This window comes from Pinus tabuliformis, chromosome 5_1 (genome assembly GCF_031772625.1).
Source record: "Pinus tabuliformis cultivar Carrire ecotype Pingquan chromosome 5_1, CPIR1, whole genome shotgun sequence".
Taxonomy (NCBI): Eukaryota; Viridiplantae; Streptophyta; class Pinopsida; order Pinales; family Pinaceae; genus Pinus; species Pinus tabuliformis.
Window position 1 is genome coordinate 459,499,707 of NC_142305.1, and position 23,606 is coordinate 459,523,312.

At 36.5% G+C, this 23,606-nt stretch overlaps 1 protein-coding gene across 1 annotated transcript; it reads left to right on the forward strand.

Annotated features, from left to right (window-relative positions):
• Positions 1-2,581: 2,581 nt before the first annotated feature.
• On the forward strand, positions 2,582-7,256 carry LOC149165470 (alcohol dehydrogenase 1-like). Its single transcript, XM_089432312.1, has 8 exons — positions 2,582-2,974; positions 3,148-3,284; positions 3,480-3,526; positions 3,656-3,999; positions 4,109-4,191; positions 4,373-4,448; positions 4,588-5,017; positions 5,141-7,256. Exons 1-7 carry the CDS (start codon positions 2,935-2,937, stop codon positions 4,656-4,658), a joined length of 798 nt encoding a protein of 265 aa, XP_089288438.1. The 5' UTR covers positions 2,582-2,934; the 3' UTR covers positions 4,659-5,017; positions 5,141-7,256.
• Positions 7,257-23,606: the final 16,350 nt, after the last annotated feature.

Here is a 23,606-nt window from a genome sequence, read left to right on the forward strand (position 1 = left end):
ACTAACTTCTATTAACTGTAAGGCAAAATATTTTTACATAGTATCGAGGCTTGGAAGCACTCGACAGAACAGAACTGCACCTTTACAGACATAAGCCAGGGAAACCAGTTACAAAGATCAAGAAACCAGATAACAGACATAAAGAGAGACATGTGTTGCCGAGAAGGAGAACTAAGCGAGCACAGAAACACAAAAACATTGCAACCAAAAAAGTGTCACCAAATTCCCATCTGGGAGCCAAAAAACAGTAGGACATTAGCACTGAACCTTGACTGCGAGCCTGAAACAGTAGCCGAAACAAAAAGAGACAGTCCCAAGTGGCGCTACTTCTCCTTTGTTGGGCCATGGTTCTTCTTCTCAGCCAGACCTATATCATCAGTCTTCAGACCTTCATTGCCGCTCAAGTCGCTGCCAGGGATTGCCATGGCATGGCCTGCCTCGCCATGAGTCCCGTCCTCAGCTGCAGGTCCTGTATCTTCAAGGGGAGGAATATTTTTGAGAAATTCTTCCTGTTCAGATTTCTCATTTTTCCAATTCTCCATCCTGTCTTTGTCCGAGGAATGCTCACTGCTTGGGGAAGGATCAGGGGTGATGCAGGCCAAAGGGGAGACTTGGTTTTCCTCTTCCGAAAGAATAATGGTGATGTGAGCAGTGACCAGGGGCCTATGCAAATTACTTTGAAATTTAAAGTGCGTGGTTTGGAAAGCACTGTTCGGGATAGGCTTACGACCAGAACTTATAGAAGGCCCAGCTTCATGGACGGGGGAGGGATTGAAGGGTTCCGGCGCAGTTTCCATGGCATGACCGACTGGAGGATGCAAGCGACTGTCACGACGCCCCCCTGAACGTTGCCTCTTGCCCGAGCGAACCATGATGACAGACAGGAGGTAGGGCGCAAATGGATTATGGACGGGAGAACCAACAGGACAGAGTCGATTGAGGCGAGAGGGATGCCCAACAGAGCTTGCAACCGACAATACAAAATAACAAAACTTACAGACGACCACAGAACTTGCAGACAACAACACAATGCATGAATCCAGAACAGGGGAGAAATTACCCTTGATAGAGTTGGCTTGGAGCTCGCGGCAGTGAACCAGAATTAGTCCATCACCAACAGCCTCCGCAAACCAGGTTCCGTTACCGCGCAACTGAGCACAAGGCATGGTGAAAGAACTGTGGAGCGGCATGATTATAACAGTAGGAATGTTGCGTCGATCAACGCAGAACATAAATGCGAATCCGCCAACCGATCCAACATTAATAACCTTCCCCTGCTCGCATGAGTTTACGTCCCGGGAGGCCACGCTGCTCTGCAGCTGGCAGTACCGGACATTAACTCCTTGCATGGGAAACAGTAAGGTCGTTGGTTGCCCCGATCCAGGAAGTTTAATATATTAATTACTTGTTAAGCATTGAAAATTTATTTTATTATATATTTTAAATTTTAAAATTAAAATTAATGTAGATTCATATTAAGTTTAGATATATCAAGATTTGAGAGGGATCAATTATTTCAAAGTGCGAACTTATTTTTTCCAGTGCAAAATTTGAGGAAATATTTGCACCTCAAGAAATTCGATCCTTCTTGAATTTGATAGATCTAGAAAATTGTTATATATATATATATATATATATATATATATATATATAATTTTAAATATTTTATTTATTTATTTTTATATAATTTGACCTAGTCATATATATAGACATAGTCTAATTTATTAATTTTTTTCACGAATCTTACAATACAATTTTGAACAAAAACAACTTAAACTCAAGTTATATATATATAACTTAGAATGAAAGCATAGGAAACCAAAGTACTTCCCCAGGTTTTGAGGATGGTAAACTAGGTAAACTTTGAAGAGAGTGATTAGCAATAATATAAAGAAACTTCACATTTGTCTATAAGCTAACCTTTATATATATAAAAATTTTGACATAGTGAAAATAATTTAATAACATAACATAAGAGGACATTACAATAACTCTTCCATATTAAGCGGAAGAACACCTCTTGTGCAAAAATCATAAGAATTAACTAAATTGTAATTTTATTTAAAATAATTATTATTGCTAATAATAATAAAGTGAATTAATATATAAGTTATACAAATATACATGTAAAAAAATATGAGTCTTACCCATAAAGATTCAACCCACTTTGTTATGGAGATTTTAATATGTATTTATGTTTTCTTACAATACTATGATTATCAATACCACATGTCCAAAAGACCATAACTCATTTCATAACATTTTTTTAATTAATGAATTTAATTAAAAGAGGAAAAAAGACATAACTACTTTGCAAATAAATCTCAGGCTTTGATTTACGTGTATATTAAAAATATTCTAAAATATTTTATAGAAATTAAATCTTAACCATTTACATAATAATTATTGATAATTAAATTAAAAAATTTAAAATAACATTTCAAAATAAATATATATAAACATAATTACTCATAAATAAAAATTAATTTACTAATTAGGCCGATAGGCCTTCCTTTGAAAGACCTTTTTCGTCGTCCTTTTGTTTGTGAGACTGACACTTGGCATCCACATTCAGCGGGAAATTGTTCAACCGTTTCTGTTAGCAGTTAAGTGGAAAAACGCAAAACGCAGACTCGGATTTCATAGATCCTGTATGGCTGATAGGTAAGGCCACCAGATAACCATGGACTCCATAAATATTGCAGATAACTATGCCCTCATTAATTCAAACTAATGACATGGAGGCTTATCCCGACAAATATGGCATGCCTGACTTCGCAACGCCTTCACCGCATTCGATATCAGTGTTTCAAGGGAAGTGGGATATAAATTCAGGAACCATATCTGCCTTCACCACCAACGCAAGAAGGAAGCCTTTGTTTGTCCTGCATAATACTACCATAGCGAGAGAAGACCATTTGCGCAGAAAGGAAAATGGCGAGCTCTACTGCAGGCCAGGTTATCAAATGCAAAGGTAATTACTCCAGTTGAGTTCAGTTCAGTGCAAAGAGTCATGGCCACATTCTATTTATTTCATGTATATCATTTCAGGGCAAAATTGAATTTCAGGGTTAAGTTGGATTTATGCAAACTGTATGTGTGCTTCTTGAAATCTGATATATTTTGATATTTGTATATCTGTTGCAGCTGTTGTTGCCTGGGCAGCAGGGGAGCCTCTGAAGATTGAAGAAGTGGAGGTGGCTCCCCCACAGGCAATGGAAGTCAGAATTAAAATTCATTATACTGCCTTGTGTCATACAGACGTTTATTTCTGGGAAGCAAAGGTATGCTTTGAAAAATTATTGGAACTAAATTTATTAAACATCAATAAAAATTAAAGTCTGGATATGTGGCATTCCCTTGCACTGTATGATACATTAGCTTCCTCTTTATACAATTAAGTCACTACAAACATTGATTATTACATATTTTCAACAGTGAAATTAAATTACTGATACTCATACTGCTTTCTGTTGCAGGGCCAAACCCCTCTCTTTCCCCGCATTTTGGGACATGAAGCAGCTGGGTATGCACTCTGTTTTTTATTCAAAATAAATTAATTAGTTATACTAGTAGGCATGTAGAATTTCAGAAGGGAAAAAGAGACAGAAACTTTGTGATTTATTGTTCACTAACTATAGGTTGGTTGACACAGGGTTGTTGAGAGTGTTGGAGAAGGGGTGACTGACCTCAAGGAGGGTGACACTGTGCTTCCTGTATTTACTGGAGAATGTGGAGAATGCAGACACTGCAAGTCAGAGGAGAGCTGCAAGTCAGAGGAGAGCAACATGTGTGATCTTCTGAGAATTAACACTGAGAGAGGGGTTATGATAAATGATGGAAAAACAAGGTTTTCAAAAGATGGAAAACCGATTTACCATTTCCTTGGTACATCGACTTTCAGCGAGTACACTGTTGCTCATGCCGGTTGTGATGCCAAAATTAATCCAGAGGCCCCTCTTGACAAAGTCTGTGTTCTGAGTTGTGGTGCCTCAACAGGTAACTACTTCATGCGAACTTCTTAATGTACTTGGTTGATGATTGTGAAACCCATGATCGTTTCCTAGATTAGAAATGTCCTGCAAACTTCATTTTGCTGTGGATTCAGGGATGGGTGCGGCTTTGAATGTAGCCAAACCCAAGAAGGGTTCAACAGTAGCAGTATTTGGCCTTGGGGCTGTTGGGCTTGGTGTAAGTACTAACGAAAAGTGTACTCTCTTTATGTTCGTGTCAATACTCTTATTTTACAGTCATTAATGGATTATGATGATTATTTAACAGTTCAGCACTGTTCCTGAATATTTTGGGACCAATATCATGAGTGTACCCTTTAGTTTTCTGTTACGCATCTTGTTTGGGTTAATCTATGCAGGCTGCTGAAGGGGCAAGAATTGCAGGAGCTTCTCGAATAATTGGAATCGATTTAAACAGTGAAAGATTTGAAAAAGGTTGAAAATTGACCATTTCCACCATTTGTTAATCAGTGTATATATGTTAAATTGCCCATTTCCGTCATTTGTGAGTCAGTGTGTATATGTTTGACTGAAGAATTGCCTTTCCTTTCTAATTTTTTTGATCCTTTTACAGCAAAACTCTTTGGTGTAACGGAATTTATTAACCCACTGGACCACGCCAAGCCTGTTCAAAAGGTCACTTAGTTTATATTAATTAACTTTTAAAGCTGAAGACAGTTTTACCTTGCCTTGCATTCCATTGGTACAACATGGGGGATATTTAATCTGTGTAGCAGTGGGAACTAAGTTACTAACACATCAATGCCTTGCTCACTACCATTTGCAAGTAAAGTTCCAGAAACAACTGCCATTGAGGCAGTGTCACATGTGCTTATACTTCTCATACAAGCCTTCTTACAGAAATGCTCTTTGGCTTCACCAACCAGTCCACATACGGTGGATGCACCTTGGCAACAACAGTTTTTAACTATATCAGAGAAATTAGCTTCAGCAGAAAAAGTGTAGCAGGAGGTGGCAGATGAGGCCCACTTATTAACAACCTTGTACATTTCTCTTGCCCTTATTTGTTGCAATATTTCTAGCATAATCGGATCACTACATGAGTATTTGACCCAACTTTTAGCACATCCTATGACGCAGTGACTGCCATCACTCTAAAATTGCAGGAGGAATGTTAACTATGATATGTGACTTGTGCCTATCATCTGCACAACTCACTTCTGAAATAGTGGTCATACTGTAGCAAATTTGTTGTTGAACTTCTCCTCAGAGAAAATTTACATTATCATAGGCTCAGTAAACCTCTGATCTTATTTACAATCAAATATCCCCACTTAGAAGTTGTCAGTACTCATCAATTGTCTTACAGTTGAGGAAGTTTCTTCTTGATTTGATTTTCATTTGATCCAAGTTGTACCACTTGCCAACCAAGGGCAATGCCGCAATTGTCCTCTGAGCCCATTCTTATAAAGTTGCACAGTTTCCTATTTGGTTACCTATTCTTTGCACTACAGAACTATGTCTTCTTCCACTGCTGTGCCAAAATTAAGACAATCTACAGAAAATGATGTGATGGACTCCTCTTCATCTTCATCAAGGATGGATGTCTTGTAGAGCTTCAAGCAAAGCTATAGACTGAGGTGAACGCTAGATCAATCCCAATGCACGATGGCAAATCCAACTTAAATGCCTTCTCTCAAATCTGGTGGATGATTCTCTGTGGAGTATGGACCCTATCACAGAGTTTTATGCTTTCCCTCTTTCTTTTTTAAGCACTATTTCTGAAGATACACTAATGCTTTGTCTCCTACATGTGATGAAATGAATCCCAATGCACGATGGCAAATCCAGCTTAAATGCCTTCTCTCAAATCTGTTGGATGATACTCTATGGAGTATGGACCATATCACAGAGTTTTATGCTTTCTCTCTTCATTCTTTAAGCACTATTTCTAAAGATACACTAATGCTTTGTCTCCTACATGTGATGAATGGTCTCATGCCACCACAGTGCTTGAGTGTATTAATGAAGTTTCCACACAGCTCCAAATGGTCTATCTCTAAAGAATTATAATTGGAAATGAAAGTTGATAAACGACATATTCAGCCCAAAGACTATTAAGCTTATTCAAGATAATAAGCTGCTGTGCAAAGGTGTTTACAGAGTTGTTGCACTTGGTACATAAAATGACAAATCGAGCCAGAGCTTTTACACCAGGTAAGGCTCACCATGTGTTAGTGCTCAAAGAAGAGCATGATAATATAAGAGGGGACTGTTACCCACAATAGTGCCTTGCGCAAAATTGGGGTAACCAGGAGGGCTATCCCCGTAAATAAAAAATAGTGATAACAGTCAGAAGTTTGCAAGCAATGTGTACCTGTGACAGTGTTTGCAGAACTGATCAGTAAAAAAAATATAACGCTTTTGCACTCCATAACTATGGTGATGAAGGTATGAAGAAGTCCTTGAGGAGGTTTGATACGCATTTCCTTGTTTATGCAACCCAGAAACAGCTGCGTGAGATGACCAGTGTATCTGTAATCATGAGCACCATTAAGGGATGAGTATTCAGGTCAGAAATTTTGCATCAATATGCTGTGTTAAATCCAACGGAATTGGTTTGGATGAGATCTGTATCTACTGCCCAGAACACTACCATCAAACTTGACTATCTCATCAATAAACTGTTTTCCTCCATTTGAATGTTGCCAAAGTGTCTTGCTTGCTTGATCCCTATCAGGTGGAGCATTGTCTCTGCCAAGCAATCGAATGAACTTACATAGCCTTCTTCAAGAGCAGTTCCACCATCCAAACTTAAGTTCCAGTCAACGTCTCATCATCAAATGCCAAGCTTACTGTCCACATACACCTTTGACATCAATGCTGAAATCACCAACACGTCTCTTTCTCTTCAAGTTTTCTTTCATGCAGTCAATGTCAGATCTGGCAGGTTTGCTTAAGTGCTCGAGACAATTTATTTATCTCTCTTTTTCCAGTTAGTTCTACTTATTACAGGAGAGATCGGACTAGACTATGTTGAACAAGTGCACAAGAATATTACATGTTAAAGGCAGATCCCTGGCATATCTCTTTGGAGCAGAAGAAGCCCCGTCTCCTAGCTTTTAACTTCCTTGAGGAAATTATCCAATTCACCTCTTCAAGGGACATCAACAAACAGCTATCAAGGATCATATAAAAGGGTCCCACTGCAGTGAATTGTTCTTCAAAGGACTCCCTTCTGCAGGTTATGGGCAATGAATCAGTTGTTGGTGACAACGAACAGGTACTGCCTCACAGTATAAATTTTACTTATTTTTTGTACATTGTCTTCAGATTCAGATCATAGATACTGTATGTACTTGTGTACCAGATGTAAGTCCCATCCTCTAGGTCAATTATAATCCTACATGGGTGTTCACGTAATATCCTTCATTCTCTTTAATCATTTATGAATGGTTTGTGGTGCATTTGATTGCCCTTCATCCTCTTTTTGATGCAGGCATTGTCCAAGAGTTCCCTAAATTTTGGTGTGCATTCACTCACCATGAAACTTGGGACTTTTTTCACATCCTCCGGGGCACTGTGCAGCACTATGCTTGTTTCCATATTTACTTTAGTTCCTTTGAAAGTCAGAAATTATAATCATATTGCCTTCGTCACTACTTACCTTTATATCTGCTTGACTATCTATAGAACTTTCTTCCTTTCACTACTTCTATCGGCCTCTCTTTGTACCTTTTGGGACAATTGCTAGTAAATAATATCAATTAATATTAAGATTATGATATATTTACATTGCGTTGAAGGACTCGAAACCTGTTAAAACGCGTTTTGAACACGCGGCTGCTCTACGTGGCAACATCTTTTACAGCAGCGGGACACACGTTATGTGGAACTCTGTTTCTTCCTCATCGCATAATAATTCCATTTTTGAGGTGTAAAGGCATCAAATTGAAGTGGGGAATGTTTGAATTTGACAGTAACCGCCATTGTTTATAACAGCTGTTCCGGAGTTCACCATTCAAACAGAAAGAAGAAAAAATAAATTACCTCAAAAGCGGGTCGCACAGTTTGGAAACTAGTTGCCTTGTATGACACGTCCCAGCGGTACACACCGACTCCACCACTAGCACAATAATTATGTACAAGAAACAAATTTTGCAAACTATGTAATTGTCCAACTTTTGTGAAACATTGGAAAAAAAGCCAAACATAGTATACATAAAAAAAAAAAAAAAAAAAATGTCTCATCATATCAAATAAAATTAATTTATTTTTTACCTTTGTCTTGACGATGAATCATATTAGATGGTTCGAAACATCGACCAAAAATTAATGATGTGATTAATCCAAAAGAATTTATCAAAATTAGTATGGATCACAAAAATCTAAAATCAAACATTATAGTCATTTCTCCTAAGAAAGCCATTAAAACCATTTTTCCAGAAGGTAGAAAAATGATTTTGTTAGTATATTGTCATTATACCACTGATACCCATGGCCACATATGCTATGAAGAAACCAGAGAAAGAGGCTCAAGCTCTCCAGAAAAATCCCGTAGCAAATATAAAAAAATACTTCACTTCCATAGAATCCAAAAGAAGTGGAGTATAATAGCGAACATAAAAACCATAGCTACATATTCTAGAATGAAAATAAGATGCAAACCACCTTGAAGAAACAAGACTTGTAGGACACATATGAAAAATGATAACGAAAATACCTCACACTGCCATTTCTAGTTGTGATCAGAGGAAATTAGAGCAGGTGTTTGGGAACTATCACTTAGATGATATGTGAGGTCACTTGAGGCAGACTCACTCACAAGGAAGTTTTCCACACACACCAAATGAGGGTTCACATTGTCTAGGAAGAAATGTTGGTTTCCTAGCGTACACTTAACGTCCTCCGAAGAGGAAAAAAGTTATAGCTCTCCACTTGTTTGTCCTTAAACTAAGTTGCAAGAGAGTAGCCATTTGTTGATGAAGAGCCAAATAATTCATAAAATAGAGTCGCCTTTTAATGAACCTACCAAAATCATGGACCTATTTCATATCCTCCCCCACCAATAAAGAATCTGAGTGATACAGTCGTTCCCTAGAATCTTTCATCTCTAGCAACAAGATTTCCTTTCTCACCTCCAAAGGTACAACATCAAAAAACGTGGCAACATAGTCATATGCAAAAGGACAAACCCTTTTGTGTCAAATATTACCTCCACCACCCCTTCTATAGCTCATTCTCTTCCTAGAAAGCATGATGAAAGACATCAATGAACACTGGGGACAAATACAAGAAGATTTTTTGCTAAGAAAATTATAGAAAGGACGAGACACAGGGTCTTGAAACGCAAATCTTAAGACAACTAGATCATCACCACACCACAAGGCCAAAACCCAGCAAATTGTCAAGCTTATCACATTGCAATAACATGACACAATCCAATGGCAACTAGTGGGAGTTCTTTAAAGCTAAAATTGACACAAAGATGCTAGAACACAACGGAAAACTTCTAATTTCACCAAGGAACACCTGACACTGAACACTTTGGGCAAACTGAAAGGGACACAAAGGGCTAAGGTCCAAAGCATCAGACATAGAGTTCTTTTGATATAGAAAAACATCACTAACAACAAACACTAACCAGGGTTGAAGAAATTTCTCAAGGACTCATGAAAACCAATGAATTGATAATTTGACCTCAAAGGCCCAAACAGAGGAATTAAAGAGGTAGTCTGACCAGATTCATAACCTAGACCCAATATATAAAACTAGAAGCCCAAGACAATCAGAATGAAACTCATTGGCACAAAGAGGAATAACCAAGCACATTCCAAATGAGAGAAGATCCATAAAATCTGTCTCTGCAACCGAAGAATGAAATGGTATGCCATCAAGAAGAAACCGCTAATGGAGGACAAGGAGAAATCCATGCCTCCTTCCACACAGAATGTGTACCTCAACCAACCCCTATGCATACCTGAGCTTTTAAAACAACAATTCAACCACATACCTAACACACTTGAAGTAACTACCCACTGCCACGCCATGACAAGGAGAAGACATGTGTGATGAAAGCACACACTACGAAGTAACCTTGACATTCTCAGAACCACCCCCATCGTGGACCTCTGATTTGTCTGCCTCCAAATAATCCCAGAGAGGCTCTAAATCCTCCTCCAACCTAGTGAGAGGCCAAACTACATTGAAATCAAAATCTCTAAAACGACACCAAGGTTTACCAAAAGATCAACAACCTTGTTCGCCGATCTCCTGGAATGTTGGACAATAACATATTCCAATTTACATAACAAGTGGTTTAAGCTTCCAAATATACTTTTCAACCAGCAACTCTTCACAATCTTACTTGCAGGTTGTACATTTAAAAGCTTTTGTACACATTGAATAACAATCTTGAATCGCCATCAATCTGCAACAATGGAAAACCTTTATGAATAACAATCCAACTACCTTTCTCCAATGCCAAAAACTTTGCCATATTGTTACTATTTAACTTACAACTATGTGCAAAAACTCTCAAAGTTGAAGAGTTAGAATCTTGGAATACACCTCCACAACCAGAGATACCAGGATTACCCTTAGACGCCCCATCAAAATTCAATTTGATAAAACCTTTTGGTGGGGGAGATAGACAAATTCTAGGATGTATATGGATCCAAACGTGATGTTTCTTTAAGAGTGCTCATTTGAATCCAAATTTAATTTTTGCATGATCATTGCCTTAAGACCATCAACCTTCCATTCATCATTCAGTCAGGAGATAACAAGGAGGGCTTTCTTTCGATTTTACATAATCACCTCTTTAATCACTATTGTCATTCTCCGCTTATCTCTAAAAATGCTTGCATTCTTTCCCTTCCACAAATTCCAAAAAATAAAATCCATTGAAAAAAAACAATTCCAATTCCATTAAGTTACCAGTACCACTAAGTTCTCTTACTACTGATTATGTTGCCAAGGATGAAGAAAGAATGAACCATAAAGCATACCTCCTTAATAGAACCACAAGAAACAAAGATATGATCTGTAGTCTCCTCAACCTTATAACAAAATAAAACAAGAAATACCCTTCGAAGCCTTTTCTTCTTATGCAATCCCAAATAAGTAGCATATGCCTATTGACCAGCGAAAAGGAAAAGCGAAATTTTTAACGAGTGGCCCCGGACAAGACTTTATTCCAAATTGTCTTTCTTTAGACAAGAATAACCCTTATTAAAACATAATAAGCTTGCTTCAAAGTAAACATCCCAATTGGTCGAATACCCCGGTGTGAGAAACGAACTTTCCTTTCAAGTAATTCATGTTGAAGTCTTTATTCCTGCACTACCCTGAAACACGTTCTTTATATTCCCAAACTAGTGTGTGTCACATTCGAAAGGCGCATCCCATTACCGTGTAAGATCCACCTTCTCATAATAATAATAACAAATAACAAAGATCATAGCTTTCAATCTATCACCGCCCTTGGAAAGGGTGACACTTAAGCCTTATGTCATTGGATATCCTTTTCGTTTTCTCCATTATGACAAGTCCAAAACTGGTTCCTTTAACGATGGCCCCCATATTGAGGTAGATATTTACTTTAAAAGATTATTATCTTTTTTTTCGATGTCGTTCATTTTAAATAGTTTTCCAAATCTGGCGTAGAACATAAGTACAACAAAACAACATTTAGAAATAAAAACTTGAAAAGTAGAACAACTTTTGCTATTAGTGCACCCACATCGATATAAGGGAAGACTGAATAAACAATCATGGAGTTATGTGATATATAATATATTAAAAACAAAACAAATTATATTAAATTAAATAAAAATATAATAGAATAAAGAATTCAAGACATAAATGAATTCTTTATTTTAATTTATTTTGGTTTTGATTCATTTTGTTCCTTTTTCTTAGTGATAAACTTATTTTTATATTACATATTTCCTCTTTATATATATATAATTATAATGTTTATAAATATGTTTAACCATAAATTTATTTATTTTAAGGGGTAGTAAGATTGGGAGGGGTAATATATTGTCTTTAAAAACAAAAAGAATATAGTTTTGTCTAGGGTTTAAGATTGGCATTTAATAATCAAGCCAAATTTTGGGCATTTTGGAGAGGTCTCGACTTTGCCAGGGACAAAGGAATCAAGACATTGAGGAGTCTAGGAGATTCAATGGAAGTAATAAGACAGGTCCTTAAGGTGATATCATGAAGCTCATCTTGTTATCCTCCAATTGTCTGTCGAATTGCATTGTTGCCATCAAAATTTGACGAACTCTCTCTCCACCATGTCCTTAGATCCCTCAATGAGGAGGCGCATATCCTAGCTAATTAGGGTTCCCAACTAAAATAAGGTGTTATCCAGCTCTAAGATGGAACAATATTAATTGCGCCAATCTCGTAATTGAAGGTAATAAATGAAAAAAAATGGAGAGCGAACAAATCAAACTCTCTGCCAGTTGAATTAAGGAGAACACAAGTTGTCAAATGGAATGATATTGCCAAATAATGGATTATGAGGGATGACATATGGGAATTCGGTCTACCCAACACATGTTACATACCATGCACGGCAACATCCCCACTTGGAGTATCAATGAAGAAGGGTGGCTTGTTTTAAATACTCATGTGTCTTCTAAATCACAATCGATTTGGGAATTGCATTCATTTGAGGAGCAGCTCTTTAATGCCATCAAGTGATCCCTCTACGCGAGGATTGGCTCAATGGCCGAGGATATTGCTATGATGTTTCACTTGCAAGAGGATTTAATGGTAACATTTGAGGAGAATCCTTCTCGATATGAGTGAGAGTTGATAAATAAGGGAAGAAATTATGCTTATGAGCCTATATGGTTGTTATCTGGTTTGAATCCTCTTCTGAGGAATCGGTCACTAACGGTGATGGAGATTCATGACACCCCTGAGCATGGAAACTTTTAGGGGCTGATATTCGCGGGTGGGCTAATTTTCCATGATTTTTCCAAAAAAAAATTCGCCAATTTCAATTTTTTATAAAAATGATTCGCCCAAATTTTACAATATAACATTATTTTACCTTAAAAATCGTTAACATTATATTGAGAGTATATAAAAAATCCTTATAAATTTGAATAATTTTACAAATACATCAATAAACATTTTATAGTTTGCATATTAGGGACTAGTGAGATTCACCAATGTTTTTAAATTTCAAGATAATTTTCCATCCTAAAAAATTTTCCTGCCCCCAAGGATTTTGATTGTTGGAAGAAATCAGTAGGGAAGCTCTTTAAAAAATTTACAGGCATGTATGAACTACTGTGCAGGAGGCTGAGCTTTATGGAGAAGGAGCGAGATGATTGTGCAAAGATGGTGGACCGTAAATTGGATTGGATCACGCTCGTATGAAGCGCAAGCTTATTCATATGGAGAAAAAAATTCTTCTTCTGAAGATTAGGCAACGAGAGTCGACATGGAGCTCGGAGGATAAAGAAAAGTAGGGTTCCCCAGAACCATTATTGTAGCGGAGGGAGATGATGGAGCAACTCATGGTAAGTAGGTGACACCTAAGAACAAGTTAGACCTTGGCCCTTCTGGGGAAAACTAGACAATAATGTATTATGTGTTGCAGATATGAACAATTTTTGGGGAAAATTTGTAGAATTTATAGACATTTTCAATGTAAGATTGTAAAACAAAAAGCTCGCGACACTAGGAAAACCAAGCTTTGGTTGTAATAGAATTTTGAAGTTGCTTATATAACTGATGAATGTAAACGGAGATGGCCATGAAAACCAGCCTTTTAATCTAATACAAATAGCCACTTTGTTTAAAAATAAAAATAAAAACTAATCATCCCGATCCGCTTTACAGTTATTTCTTAATTTTTATTTTAAATCAATTTCATTATTTTTAAAAGTTTAATATATATGATCCTTCTAATATTTTCTTTCCTTTATTTCTATTTTATAATTTAATAATTAATATATTCTTTAACGTTTCATTTGAATAAAATATTATTTATTTTCTTTTTGTTATGATTTAACCATTGTAATTTTTCTTTGCATCTCTATAATATTTAAAAGCTTGCATAGATCATACTATTCATCTCGGTCCTAATGATGAACCATGTTAGGTGGTTCATTTTCTTTCCTTTATTTCTATTTTATAATTTAATAATTAATATATTATTTAACGTTTAATTTGAATAAAATATTATTTATTTTCTTTTTGTTATGATTTAACCATTGTAATTTTTCTTTGCATCTCTATAATATTTAAAAGCTTGCATAGATCAGACTATTCATCTCGGTCCTAATGATGAACCATGTTAGGTGGTTCGAAATGCATCGACATGAAAAATATATATGTGATTTAATCCGAAAATGCTTTTTATAATCTATTTCACTTTATCATGATATAAGAACATATACATATGAAGGAATATTAATGAAAAATTGAAAATATCAATACAAGGATGAAGGAGAATGAAAATAGGCATATATATATATATATATATATATATAGGAAGGAGGGCAAGATTAAAAAGATAAGAGGGTAAGAGGTCGAGGAATTAAAATTAGGACTAAGAGATAAGAAGGGAATAAAATATGAGGATGGAGCAAAGGAAAAAGGGGAACCTAGAAGGAGGAAAAGGAGAGAATGGGGGAAGGGAAAACTACCGAGTGAGATGGTGGATAACAGGTTTCCAAGAATGACTTCATTTATAACCATCTTCTCTGTTAAACTTGTAGGGGTGCTCCTCTATTTTGAGGGCTTCCTTTTTATTAATTTAATATCATTTATTAATGACTAACTGATAAGCTTCCTTCAATTAAAAATCCCCCACATAGTTTTATTTGAAAAATTCTCTCAATATGAACAACTGTTGAAATCTACACTCTCATTTTCAACTTTTATAACTTTTTGTGTGAGTGTAGAAGCTTCAAACATGTAGTACAAGTTCAAAGAACATGTCATACTTTTCAATGAGTGTGTTATTGTAAGGATGTAGGCATGATGATGGAGTCATTGTTTAAATTCTTTTTAGGGAGTCAAAATGTAGGATAAATGTAAGAATTTATATATCCAAAAAGAAAGACATTTTGTTTAAGTGATTGAAAGATAAGATGAACCTGGAAAATTAATGCCAAAAAAAAAGGTGGGTCCTTTAACTAATCTAATAGAAGCAAGGCAATGTATAATTTCTTGTTATCACTAGCTACAAATCAAAGGACAAAATGACAAAGAAAGAGAAGAACAAAAAAATATCCTAATGTATGATTTAGACTCAAAAGTATGAGATAAACAAAGATATTGTAAAAAGCTTAAACTAAGTGATGGTCTCATCTAAATTATATAAGCCAATCTAATCTCATATTAATTCAAACACCTAGTTTTGTAGTAAAAAAAACAAAATAAAACCAACTCTTACTTGAAGCAAGTCATAAGTGAATGTGAAAACCAAAAAAAATATAATCATCAATATTATATCTATATATAAAGAATTATAAATATAAACCTTATTTTATTGACATAATGGTACATAGTTAAATCTTAGAAGAGTGCATATATCATATCATCCCCTTATCCTAATCATTATGTTATATCCCAAGAACAACAAATGTCAAAATAATCAAACCTATAAGAATAAAAACATGCAAAATAAACGCACTAAAGGCATTTTCTTATGGTGAACATGGATTTAGAAAAAGGTCCCATGAAACTAGTATGCATTTGCAAGTGGTTTGGAGCAATATTGTCGTATAAGCAACTTTACTGCGTTTTCACTTCTTTTTATTTAATTGTCATACACTCCCTCGAGTGTCATTTTCTTTAGATTTCAAGGATCTTTGTAGATTTGAATGAAAGTTTATTTTAATTTCAATTTTTTTGAATTTTGAGGGGAATTAATTATATTTAAATATTAGTTTTTTTTTAGAATATAAAAGGAAAAGAAACATTTATAATTTCAATATTTTGTTTAGTTTAACCAAAAAAATAATGTGTTTTGTTATTTTATTTTTGTTGATGGATTATTATTTGTATATAGGAGCTAGTTTAATATATTAATTACTAGTTAAGTATTAAAATATTTCATGATATTTTCAAGTTGTCAAAATTAAAACCAAGGTAGATCTATTTTAAGTCTGGATCTATCAAGCCCCTTTTGTGGAACTGCAAACCTATTTTTTTAGTACAAAACTTGAGGAAAGATTTGCACCTCCAGAGACTTGATCCCTCTCGACACTAGATAAATATGGAGTTAAGATGGATCTACACCGATTTTTATGTAATTTGACCGAGTTAAAATATTTTAGATAACATAACATAAGAGGACATTATACTCTCTTCCATAGAGAGCACCTCTCGGTGCAAAAATCATAAGAATTTTAACTAAACTATAACTTTACTCAAAATAATAATTATTGTTAATAATAATAGAAATAATTAATATATAATTATACAAATATACATTTAAAAAAATATGAGTCTTAACCATAGAGATTCACCCCCACTTTATTATGGAGATTCTTAATCTGTAATTAGGTTTTGTTACAATACCATGGGCCAAAACCATGGCTTATCAATACCACATGCCCAAATAATAATTATTGTTAATAATAATAAAAATAATTAATATATAATTATACAAATATACATTTTAAAAAATATGAGTTAAGAGATTCACCCCCACTTTATTATGGAGATTCTTAATCTGTAATTAGGTTTTTTTACAATACCATGGCTTATCAATACCACATGCCCAAAAGACCATAACGCATTTCATATGACATTTTTATAATTATGAATTTAATTAAAAGGTTAAAAAAAGACATAACTGCTTTGGAAATAAATGTGTATATACTAGGAATATTCTAGAATATTTTATAGAGGTTAAATCCTTACCATCCACCTAATAGTTATTGATTATTAAATTAAAATTCCGGAAGCCCTATTCCAAAATAAACATGCCTATCGGTATAATTACTCACATACATACGAGTTAATTTACTTAGTTTAATTGATATTGTTAATATTGTGATATATTTAACTATTAAGAAATAAAGTAGAAAGAGAAAAAAAAAAACAAAAGAATTATTTTATATTTTATAATTATTTAAAAAAATAAAACAAATAAAGTTTCTTTATTGTGTTGAGAGGCCATATCTAACCCAATATGGAAGAGATGTTTTCATGTCCTATAATGTCCGGTTATGTAAACATTTTGAATCTTACACGAAAATAAAAATAAAATAATAAATAATTATAAGTATTCCCGATTGTGGTGGCACATCAAACAGATTTGGGAATTTGGGATGAGATTCGCCACCCCACAATCCTAATTAACATTCAGTAAGCATTGTCATGACAGATGGTAAACATGTGTGAGGGTGTGTACTCCCAAGCCAATTCAGGGTGGTTGTTAATGATTTAACATTGGTTTATGTGTTCCTAGGCATGTTGTACCAGAGGAAAAGGTAGTGGATTGTCCGTCGGCAGATGAGACATCCAAGTATAATGGGAAGGAAATTTAGGGGTTGGGTGTTCATTTGTGCATTAAGGCTTGTGAGGATATTTGCAAGGAAGGCCCCCAACCTCAATCCTAAGGAGGAATTGGAGAATCCTGCGAAGAATTGGCCTTAAAGACTGTGAGAGTGTAGGAGGTCTTGGGCGGGGAAAAGTAGATAACTGGAAATGTGCGGAGTGATGGAATTTCTCCAGAGAAGTAGCCTACCTTCAAATCAGACTTAGTGTCTCATGGCTCAACTAAGATGATACTGTGGGTGATTCACGCTAGGTACAAACTTATAATATTGATAGTGTGTTTTGTACTAGTTAATTGTGGGTCGTTGATTTATAGTTCGACTAGGATTGGTAGGGTAGACTGTTGGTCCTGTAAATTGTCTTATGGGTTGCGTTCTTGGTTCCCTGTGGGGAAGTTATACCATCTTGTGGTTAGTTAGTAGGCTAGGATATATTTCTAGGAGGTTTTGTGGAGCACAAGAACTCTGGACCCAGTTGGTCTTCCAACTCTCTAGAATTTACAGGACGAGTCATTTGTGACTCCACTTGCATGTTTGGTGGTCATATTTGGTATTTGTGTCGAGTTTTGTAGTGACACCATGATCGCTCTCTGGAAATTTTGGTTGGCCTCTATGGTGATTTTTGTGGGAATCTTGGGAAAGTGGATTTGGAAGAAAAGAAAGTGGGTGGTGGTGAACCCCAAAGTGGCATAAGGACACTCCAGAATAGTTGCTATGTCATGTTGGTGCGCTAGCAACGCAACCATCCTAGGATGTGAAGGTATAAGGAGGGAGATAAACATGCATCTGCAACGTGGATGGAGACATAGAGGTAGAGAGGCAAGGGATGTCCTGGGTTGGAAACTGTAGATATTATGGCTTAGATTTGCAACTACTCATGAAGTTTTAATCAAAATCACAAGACACAAACCTACTCTACTGCTCTACGGAATTCAATTCATAATTTAGAACATCAATCACAAACATGAATGAGAAATAATGCACATGCAAACAACATTTTTCTAGGGGAAAGCAATCTGCTAAAAACCCCTATGCCTTCTTGCATAAATCTGATGAGTAGAGATGTATTACAATTGCTTTGTTCAATTTAGCACAAGTTGCAAGTGAATAACCTATCTCTCTGCTCACTTAGAAGCTTTGACACATACTTGGTCAATTTTTTCCTCGACTTGAGCCCCTATTTGCTTGCGCAATTCCTTAAGAAATTAGGCCCCTCTTATTTATGAATTTCTCCAAAATGGATTGCACAATTCCAAAGATTGATCATATGACTGCACACAACACTCATACACCCAAGATTAGTCTACAACTGATCTTACACTGCCTTGGAATATCCACCATAGTTGGTGAACTCAAATCCTCTGCATGCACTAGCTACTTTGAGTTGATTAATCAGTTAACTAGATGATAACTGATCTAGACTGAAGTCTCACTGCACAACTGACCTTCCACTAGTTCCTCTAACAGTTGGAACTAGTTTAACTGAAAACAACTTGAAACAACTGACCTTGACTGCTACAAATTCACAATCACACGTGCTTAACTGAACTCTAACTCCTCCAACTCAAATTTACTGATTAAATTGGGTGACACAAACGATGTCACACAAGTTAACTGCATCCAAGTTGTCTTCTGATGTGGAAATTCAAATTTTCTCAATTTAATCAAAGGAAAAATCAAATTGATAATTTCTCACTACATTTTTCAAGACTCCCTCTCAACAAGAAAGGGATTATCAACCACCCCTATCCTGGACCTATGGAACTCGAAATTCCCTCTTGACAAGGCCTTTGTCAAAATGTCAGCATCTTGTTCCTTTATCATAATGTATTGTAGCAACATTATCTGCCTCTACACATAGTCCTACAAATGGTGATACCAGATATCTATATGCTTGGATCGATCGTGAAATACAAGATTCTTAGAGAGCTTGATGTTTTTGGGTGTGTGTTATATTATTTCCATGACTAGCATCGGGCACAGGGGGGGCGGTAGCCTCCATGGACAAGGTCCAGGTAGCGCCTCATGACTTTTTTTTTGGACTCTATATTATGTGGGTGGACTTACCTATGGTTTTGTGCATGGGTTTTGCACATGGTTTTGGGCATGATGTTTTTTTACCCATGGTATCTTATAGATATGGTCAAGAGAACTATGATTATGTTCTAATCCAGGGTTAATGGATTGGGGTTTATGAATGCTTCGGCATGTATATGTATGTGTTGTAACATTGAAAGGAAAATAATTAAAAATCAATCTGGTAGTCCTGGTTTTGGGATCCACAGGAAAATCTCTGTGTATTTGTTTTGTGTTTCTCGCCATTGTATATTTTTTTCCTTTTAAGAATTCGTTTGCAGGTAATTTATGTGCAGGTTTAAAACCTACAGATGCGACTCATATTATCACAGTAGATCACAGTTGGATCCATCATCAGACCAAACATTCCTACAAGTATCTTTATCCCCAAATCACCTCACATGTTTCTTGACTTGCAGCCATGTATTCTACTTCTATCGAGTTGAGCGCTATAGATCTTTCCTTTTTGTTTTACCAGGAAATTGTTGCGGACCCAACACTAAAAATTCCATCTAATGTACTCTTTCAGTCAAATGGCCCAATTTGCGTCTGTGAAGCCAAAAAAATTCACTCCCTTTGTCTGTTTATACCATATTCCAAACCACGTAGTGCATCTAAGGTGTATAAAACATGCTTAGTTGCCTTCCAAAAAAAATCGGTTGGCCTAAACATAGCTTGGCTCAACTAATTGACTGCATAGCATATATATGGTCATGTGTTCATAAGATACATTAGTGAACCCACTAACTGTCGATAAATAGTAGCATCAACTTCCTCACCTGAAGTGGAATCCTCCTTCCTATAATTGGTCACTAGAGGTGTCTCCATGGGTTTACAACTCTCCATCCAGAATCTTTGTAGTATCTCATTTGCATACTTGCTTTGAGACACAAATAGTTCCCCATCGCCTTGCCATACTTCCAACCCAAGGAAGTAGTGCATGAGACCCATGTCCTTCATTTCAAATTCCCTTGCAAGATCTAATCAACTACTCATCACCAGTCAAGATAAAATCATCAACATATGAGAAAATAATAAGCAATTTACCTTCCACCAAGATGTGATAGAGGTTTTCATCTACTTCACTTTTGGTGAAGCCCAAGCCGGTGAGATAATTGTCGATCCTGGTGTACCAAGCATGAGGTGCTTGTTTGAGACTGTACAACACTCGCTTGAGTCTGCACACATGAGACTCTTGATCAAATGTATCAAAACCTTCTGTTTGTTTGATGTAAACCTCCTCCTCAATAACCCCATTAAGAAATGTTGTCTTTACATCCATCTGATGGATCTTCCACCCCATTATCATAACCAAAGAAATAATTTCTCTAGTGGATGAATACCTTGCTACAGGAGAATAGGTCTCCTCATAATCAATTCCCTCAAATTGAGAGTACCCCTTGGCCACAAATCTAGCCTTATACTTCTCTATGCTTTCACCTGCTGCATTCTTAACCTTGAAGATCCACCCATAAATGATTTATCTGTTGGTCTTGGGACCACTTCCCAAACACTTTTATTTACAAAGGATTCATATTCCTCCACCATTGCATCAACCCATACAGGTTGTTCTATTGCTTCCTCGAAAGAGAATGACCCAGTCTCTACAAGATCAATCATTAGATCCATGTAGCCAATGTACTGTTCAGGTGAGCTTCTCTACCTATGCAAATATGAAGGAGCTCCCACATGATCCCTTACATCCTACGCAAGTCTATCAACTTCCATAGTTTTCTGTTTTTCTTCTCTGGATGGTTCTAATTGAGTGAATGTCTCCACTCTCTGCTCCTCAATTTGTGTTTGCTCCATAAATTCCCTAGGATCCTCCTTTGGAGCTAAAATATCCTCTTCTGGTAGGATCTAAATCTCCCTCTCAAGAGAGCAGCACATTAGTTTCTCCTCATCAAAATTGATATTCCTTCACACAACTATCATTCTGATGGATAGTAAGTACACATGGTAGTTGTGACGAGTTTTTGTGTAACCCACAAATACCCCCAACTCTATTATTGGGTCTAGCTTCTCGCTTGATTCTTTGGAGACATGGCAGTAAACAGAGGCTCCTAAAGTGCGACACATCAGACTTCCTCCCCGAGAAAGCCTCATCTAGTGTAATCATACCAAGAACCCGATGACGAATTTGGTTCTACAAGTCGATTGTTGTGTTTCATGCCTCAACCCACAAATGCAGAGGTAGGCCTTGGTCATGTAACATAGCTTTCACAGCTCTCGCAATGCTACAATTCTTTATCTCCGCCAACCCATTTTGTTGTGGGTTTTGGGGTGTTTTCAACTCTCTTTGAATGCCTTATTTCACAGAGAAATTTTTGAATTCATTCGTAACATACTCCCCTCCATTATAGCTCCTGAGAGCCTTCACCTTCTTGTTGGTTTCTTTCTCAACCAGTGCCTTGAATTCTATGAAGTTGGAGAATGTCTCATCTTTATTCAGCATGAAGAAGATCCAACACTTCCTTGAGAAGTCATCAATAAAATTGACAAAATATTTGTGTTTGGAAATGGAGAATATCGAGAAAGGTCCACAAACATTAGAGTGCATCCTTTCCAATACTGCATGTGCTTTGTTGTCTCAATCATGGAATGTGGATTTTGTGTACTTCCCCAAAGTACATCCTTTGCATACATCCTACTACTCAAGTGCTCCTTTAGGGAGGCTAGTGGTTATTTGTTCCATAATCTTCAAGGCGCCATGATGCAAATGACGAAGTATTTTGTGCCAAAGTTCATCGACGTCATGGCTCTGCACTTTCTTCGCCTTAGTGCTTAATGCAGCACAATCTTCCACATCTAGCTTATACAGGTTCTTCACACGAACCTCAATCTACTTCACTTGTCCTATGGCTATGTGTCTCAGGAATTCTTTCCATTTTTTGGAGAGCACATCATAACCACAGTCTTCCAAGACTGATCGGAATCTGGATTAGGGGCAAAAATTAGCTCAAAACTCAAAGTACTCAAAATCAATTGATTCCTAAACGTCCGTGTTTGTCTTGGTGATATGATCCCAACGCAACTTGTTTCACTCAAAACGGAGTTCATATGAGGAAGTTAGAGCCCACTGACCGTTTAAAAAAAAAATTGCAGGTACTGCCGAATTAGTAGTTCGTACTGCTAACGTGGCAGGTGATTGGGCAGGTTATTGTGTAGGTCAAAGGTGGTCAATGCCCAATGATTGCTCGCCAAGTGTTAATCGGTGGTTGTTCTTCAGATGGGTGATGTGGTGCAACATGATTAGGTTTGGGATTGACCAATGAGAAAATTCCACGTGGCAAACCCGGAGGCCGCCATGTGGCACCTCCCAAAGGTCAAATGGCTAATGTGTGTTTGATTAAAATTGTGTGGAGGTGTTAGAGTTCGACCTCGCGACCTCCCCTCCACTAACTGCATGCCTTACCAACTCCACTACACATTAATAATTAACATATTATGGTTTGACATTGTAATTAAAGTATTAAAACCGTGGAGTTGGGGAGTTAACACTAACCTTAACTCTCCACATGTGACCACCTCTACCTAACCGCTAGCATTAAACCTTAACCACAGAGGATTAGCGCTAATTAAGCCATGATTAGCCCTTAATTAAGCATTTTTTAGTTGGCAGAGATTTTGGCAGATTCTGCCAAATCTGGATCCACCCCCAAATTTAGCGAGATTAACTGAAGTTTTCCAGATTTGGAGGAGATTCCTAGGGGAAAATTGAAAAGACCATGACTTGATGGGATTTTAACCAATTTTAGAAAATGAATAGTCAATTTTGGATGATTTCGACCTTTTGAAGACAATGGAATAGGTTTCAGGGGCAATAGAAGAATTATACAGTTGTTGTTTCGACAGGGAAGTTTAGGGAAGCCTAGGGCCACAAGGGAAGGAGGTCATGCCTAGATCAACCAGAGTAAGTTTTCAGAGATCTAATAGTCATTTTTGGGGTTTTTGGGTCCTCTGAACTGAATGGTATAGTCTGCAAGGCCATTGGAGATCAGCAGAAGCTTGT